The 6000-nt window shown below is 32.9% G+C and overlaps 1 protein-coding gene across 2 annotated transcripts; it reads left to right on the forward strand.

Annotated features, from left to right (window-relative positions):
* The first annotated feature begins 357 nt into the window (after window positions 1–357).
* On the forward strand, window positions 358–4446 carry LOC112733253 (uncharacterized). 2 transcript variants are annotated; one of them, XR_003168201.3, is made up of 3 exons: window positions 358–2113; window positions 3717–3772; window positions 4222–4446. XR_003168201.3 is itself a non-coding variant. In XM_025782153.3 (2 exons), exon 1 carries the CDS (start codon window positions 449–451, stop codon window positions 2105–2107), a length of 1659 nt encoding a protein of 552 aa, XP_025637938.1. In that variant the 5' UTR covers window positions 368–448; the 3' UTR covers window positions 2108–2113; window positions 4222–4446. The 2 variants fall into 2 exon arrangements, 1 of the variants encoding a protein (XP_025637938.1); XM_025782153.3 differs by lacking the exon at window positions 3717–3772 and having other exon boundaries at window positions 368–2113.
* The last annotated feature ends 1554 nt before the right edge of the window (window positions 4447–6000 follow it).

Consider the following 6000-nt stretch of genomic DNA (forward strand, 5'->3'; position numbering starts at 1 on the left):
TTAAATATTGTGAAAAATAGAATCGACAATAATTTTTTTTGTTGAAGAAAAAGAAAGAAAAAACTAAATAAAATAGAAAGAAGATGAAATAAAAGGAAGAAATAACTCGGTTTTGGAAGCTACTGTTTTTAACTTCTTTTAATGCATTTATTTATTTAAGATGATCAGAACTATTTATATTATCAATGGTTTAGATTGCGTTACTTTTCTCTCTAAAATAAATAAACAACTTCAGAGGAACTAAATCCCTTTTAATGTATTTATTTATTTAAGATGATCAGAACCATTTATATTATCAATGACTTAGATTGCGTTACTTTTTTCTCTAAAATAAATGAACAATTTTAGAAGAGCGAAATCCAACGTCTAGTCGTCTACGTCTTGGACCAGAGAGCAGAGAGCAGAGAGCACTCCCTCAAACTTAACAGCGAAAGTGCGAATCACTAAAATGCTGTCATCCTCAACCTCAAGGATCACTTTCATTTTTAGGTATTCTCTTCTCCAAATCCCTAATTTTGTTTCCTTCCCTTCCTCTTCATCCCTTCACTCTCATTCTGAGCCCCCATCCCTTCGTCAAGTTGATGAAGCTGTTGATTCCTTCACTCGCATGCTCTCTATGCGTCGCCCTCCATCCATCATCCAATTCACCAAGATTTTGGGATCTCTTGCCAAGACCAACCATTTCCCCACCGCCATTTCCCTTTTTCGGCAATTGCAAGCCAGGGGAATCGCTCCCAACTTATTTACTTTGAATATCTTAATCAATTGTTGCTGCGGCATGGGTCGTATGACGCTTGCTTTCTCTGTGTTGGCCAAGATTTTCAGAATGGATTATCAACCTGATACGGTAACATTGACAACAATCCTGAAAGGTCTCTGTCTCTGTGGTAGTGTTGAAAAAGCAGTGTGCTTTCATGACAGAGTGCTGGCTCATGGATTTCACTTCAACCAAGTCACTTATGGGACCTTGATTAATGGGCTCTGTAAGACCGGACACACATCAGCTGCTATTCAAGTGCTGAGAAAGATCCCACGGCATGGGATTGTTCCTAATGTCTTCATGTACAACTCAATTATTGATAGCCTCTGCAAGGTTACACTTGTAAGTGAGGCTTTTCATTTATACTCTGAAATGCTTGCTAGGGGAATTTCTCCCGATGTTATCACCTACAACACTCTAATTTATGGTTTGTGCCTTACGGGCCAACTTAAGGAAGCCATTGATTTGTTAAGTGATATGGTGCTTAGAAACATTACTCCTGATGTTCATACCTATAGTATTTTGATGGATGGGCTATGCAAGGAAGGAAAGATCAAAGATGCTAAGAATGTGTTGGCTGTGATGACAAAACATGGTGTGAAACCAAATGTGGTTACTTATAACAGCTTAATGGACGGATTTTGTTTGGTTAATCAGGTAAATAAGGCAAAATATGTATTCAACACAATGGCCGAGAGTAGAGCGTTTCCTGATGTTCAGAGTTACAATATCATGATTAATGGCTTTTGTAAGAATCACATGATCGATGACGCCTTGAATCTCTTTGAAGAGATGCGTCGCAAGAATTTAGTTCCTGACACTGTAACTTACAATACTCTAGTTGATGGCTTGGGAAAATCAAAGAGAATCCTTTGTGCCTTGGAGCTTCTTGAAAAGATGCACGATCGAGGTCAACCCGCTAATATTGTCACTTACAATTCTTTGCTGGATGCTTTGTTCAATATCAAACAACATGACAAGGCACTTATGTTATTCAATCAAATGAAAGATTGTGGCATTGATCCAGATATATATACATACAGCATATTTATAGATGGCCTGTGCAAAAGTGGGAGACTTAAAAATGCAAAAGTGATTTTTCAAGATCTTTCCATTAAAGGCTGTCGTCCAGACGTGAGGGCATACACTATTATGATCAATGGGCTTTGCAAAGAGGGCCTACTTCATGAAGCATTGGCTTTCTTGTCAAAAATGGAAGACAATGGTTGCTTGCCAAATGCTGTGACTTACGAAATAATCATTCGTGCTCTATTTGAAAAAGGTGAAAATGATAATGCGGAGAAACTTCTTCGTGAAATGATATCTAGAGGCCTATTGCAAGGATAAAAGTTGGTGAGATTCTTCTTGTTAGACATCACAAAATGTTGTTTATATCTCTTTCTTTTTAACTTGTGTTTTGTTACCATCTTCTAGATCATCTTTCCATTCCATACTAATGCTTTTAGATCTTCACATGATTGTGATTCTTTATTCTGCTTTACCCACACCTAAGTGTTTTCTTTGTCGTTGCTTATTTTATGGCATTTTCGGTGACTAGATGGCTGTTATATGTGGCTTGAAGGATCTATCATTATTTCCTTTTTTGTTTTTGTAATTATATATGTGCATTGATGTTAATTTATTCCTAAGCTGAAACCGTTGTGATTTTCATCATTCAAAGGGAATCCTTGTTAGTTGTGAAGCTTCCCTGCACTCTTATTGTCTTTCGATCTTTTCATTTCCCCCATATTTATTCTCTTTTGGGAAATGATTGCTAGAGGCTTATTGAATGGTTTATAGAAGGTAAGATACATCAACTCAAATTAATAATTTTTCTATTATTGTTGAAATTATTACAAAACTTAGTAAATTTTGTGGCAATTGGATTGGAGGATTTGGGAATTATCATGAACTCAATAGCAGCGGTTTTGGTTATCTCATTATTATGAATGAATTTTGAACTTTTGTTATTCGATGACTTTTGAGTCTCTGTTTGTTGCCATGGCTATAATGCATCCTGTTTTGGTAGATATTCTTTGTTGTAACTGATTTGTTAGTGCTTAAGATATCTTGATAGTAACCTAGAGCTCATGATTGGTGTGATAAGCAACTGTGCTTTATTTGACTGAATTTCCTAGGAAAAGATATAGTGCCAAGAGCCTAAGATTAATGGCATAGGTATATGATTTTCACTGCTATCTTCAAACAAATTCATCTGCTAAATGCATGACCCCACTTTTTTGTTAACCATTTTTGACGTTTTGATCTTTTTTACAATCTGATGACAGCTGAAGAAATCTGTATATTAAAGTATGTTATCACACAATGTGAATTTGGGTAATATGGTTTAAATATGAAGTATCTTAAAACCTTTGGTCATTTTCATAGTTAGTGTTACTCAGTTGTAATTCTTAGAAACTTAACCAACCGAAAATATGTACATATGAAATAGCTCTTCACAGAGATTTTCTGTTAATGCGTAGGTGAACTGTTTCATTACTTGTTGAAATCCTATATAGGGATTATTGCATTGACATTGTTTAAACATGTTGAAAAAGCTTTTATTATTAAAACATGGTTTGGAGTTTTGTTGTTTGTTATCAGCTACACCTGTCTTAAAAGATCTGGTGATTCTAACTCCAAGTACAATTGTTTTTACACCTATTTCTTTGGTTTTTCTAAATCTTCTTTGCATTGTGATGGCTGAGGTTAGAATAAAGAATTAAAAGTGAAACAATGTTGTACAATTTGAGGTTGCATTTTTTTAGAATATCTTTGAATGTTAGTACAATTTCTTTTGGTATCAAAAGTTGAACTATGATATAGCCTCGTTGCTGATTAACTTATTTTATCTAACTGATTTTGACCCTGATTTGGTGGTTGAGTATTTTGGATTCTTGACATGGATTTCATCTTTGTTCCACGAGTAATACCGATCTACATTACTGATTCCTAGGTGCACTGAAGCATGTTAAGTTGCAGCATGGGGCAGACAAAAATTGAACTTCTCCCGTATGAATTTTCTTTATACTTGGATTTCAATTCGTCTCCTTCTTAATAAATTGAGACACTCGAATTAATATTTTCTAAGCTTATTTGGTTTCTAGTTGAACCCATACTCATTGGATTTTAAGCTTCAAAATCAGTTTTAGATGGAAGTGACTAATAGTTGCTTTCACAAAAAATCGCTCTTCAGACTGCATCAGTAAACATAAATTAATTCATCTCAAACAAGATAGAATATGTTTGTTGTTGCTATATACATTGAGGAATTAATCTTAGCATTATTAAATTAGGTTGTTCATATACTATTATTTTGTGGTGCATACTGCATAAATCAATTTTTAGACTTACTTTGATTAAAATTTCCTTTTTCACAAATAAGTACAGGAAATATTCATTTGATCTTGTGAAGGGTATAATCATGGTTTATTTTAATGCTGGTGTTGAAACCATTGCAGAAGCAAATCGGTGGTTCTCAAGTGCCACAAACCAGAGACAATGTAAGCATGAGAAGGCTCAATCATGGAATATGTATCAATAACTAAGATAAGACCAATACATTGTTGATGTTGAAAAGTTATGAACTACAATGTGTGGGAATGAACCATATCAAAAGGGTAAAATGTAGTCAATTTAATCTGATAAATGCATAATTGCATAAGAAATTTAATCTTTGATTATTATTTTCTTCTTACTTTTACTCAAAACTCTGTTAAGAAAATTGCTGAAAACAATGTCATTTCTATAATTCTATGGAAGGTTACATTATAGGAGAGGGGCAAACAAATACAAAACACAATAAAAATGTCATACGGCAAAAAATTAATAAAATATAATCTATAAAATGTATCTCAAGTCAATAATTATATTATATCGTATACAAAAGATTAAAAAATATAAACTAACTTAGGTTATAGTTAGCTCACTAATCTGCTTAAACAAGTGTCAGAGTTTGAAGTCCGCTTGGTGCATGTAGCAATCCATTGGCCAATGACGAATCCTTAAATGGAGTTCTGACTCGCGATGAATTAGTCTTTAACCTGTCGAGTTAGGGAATACCATGAAAAAAAAAGAAATTAAATAATATATCTTAAGATCTTGGTATTTTTAAGTTGTAGTCAACAATAATTTATGAAACTAAGTCGTTATATTTATAATTAAATTTGAAAAAATTTTTAAAATAATCTCATTTTTTATATAATGTTGTTAAGTAAGTTGTATAAAATTATTCAATATCATTTTGAGCATTACTATTGAATTTAGAATAAGAAAACAAAATTTGATAGATTTTTTTTAACGTCTGTTATTTCTTAAAAAATATTACTATTTGTTATGTTAATTAAAGTAATTAAAATAAATAAATACAAAGGTCGAACAATTGTGCAAGGAAGAAATTGTTGAAATAAATAAATAAGAGATATATGATATAAACTCTTGTCTAATTCTTGTATTCTTGTGGAATGATGAATTATTAATTGTCAATTGTTTATTTTCTTACCATTTTCTATTTGCAATTTCAGAAAAGAATTAAAAAGAAAAAAAAGAAAAGAAAGAAGAAACTTGTTATGGGTTCATAATTTTCTTTTCATTTCATGATAATGGAAACAGTTCTTAATAATCAACGTGTATTTTTTTGTTTTGTTAATTATAAAATAATTTAAATGCTTAATTAATTAGCAAAATTATAAAATTGAATTGAATTCGAATGTTTAGAATGTTTATGTGAAAATTCAAACTGTGAAAGGTTCAGAGACAAAAAGCGAGAAAGAAGAGAGGCAGAGAAAGGGGATGAAATGATTCAGATTTTTTGTTGAAAGAGAATGAAAAATCACAAAGGTAAAGTTCGGTATAACTGCACTATATATACAACAGCATGTGGACTAACCAACTCTAATTAAGCTAAAACCAACTAACTAAGGCAAGTTAACAGTTAGTAATCGCTAACTAACCAGCTTCACTATGATTAGCATATGGTATAATAACGATTTATATCAACTAACATTCTCCCTCAAACTAGGAGTGTAAAGATCTAACAATCCTAGTTTGCGATAACATGAATAGAAGGGTCCTGGAGCAGGTGTTTTGGTGAGCAAATCTGCTGTTTGGTTAGCAGATGTGACAGGGAGCAGCTTCTAGATCCACTCATTGGCCTTTTCTCGCACAATGTGCAGTCAGCTTCTATGTGCTCCGTCCTCTCGTGCAAAAATGGATTGGCGGCCATGTGGAGTGCAGATTGA

Source organism: Arachis hypogaea, chromosome 2 (assembly GCF_003086295.3).
Source record: "Arachis hypogaea cultivar Tifrunner chromosome 2, arahy.Tifrunner.gnm2.J5K5, whole genome shotgun sequence".
In the NCBI taxonomy this organism is placed as follows: Eukaryota; Viridiplantae; Streptophyta; class Magnoliopsida; order Fabales; family Fabaceae; genus Arachis; species Arachis hypogaea.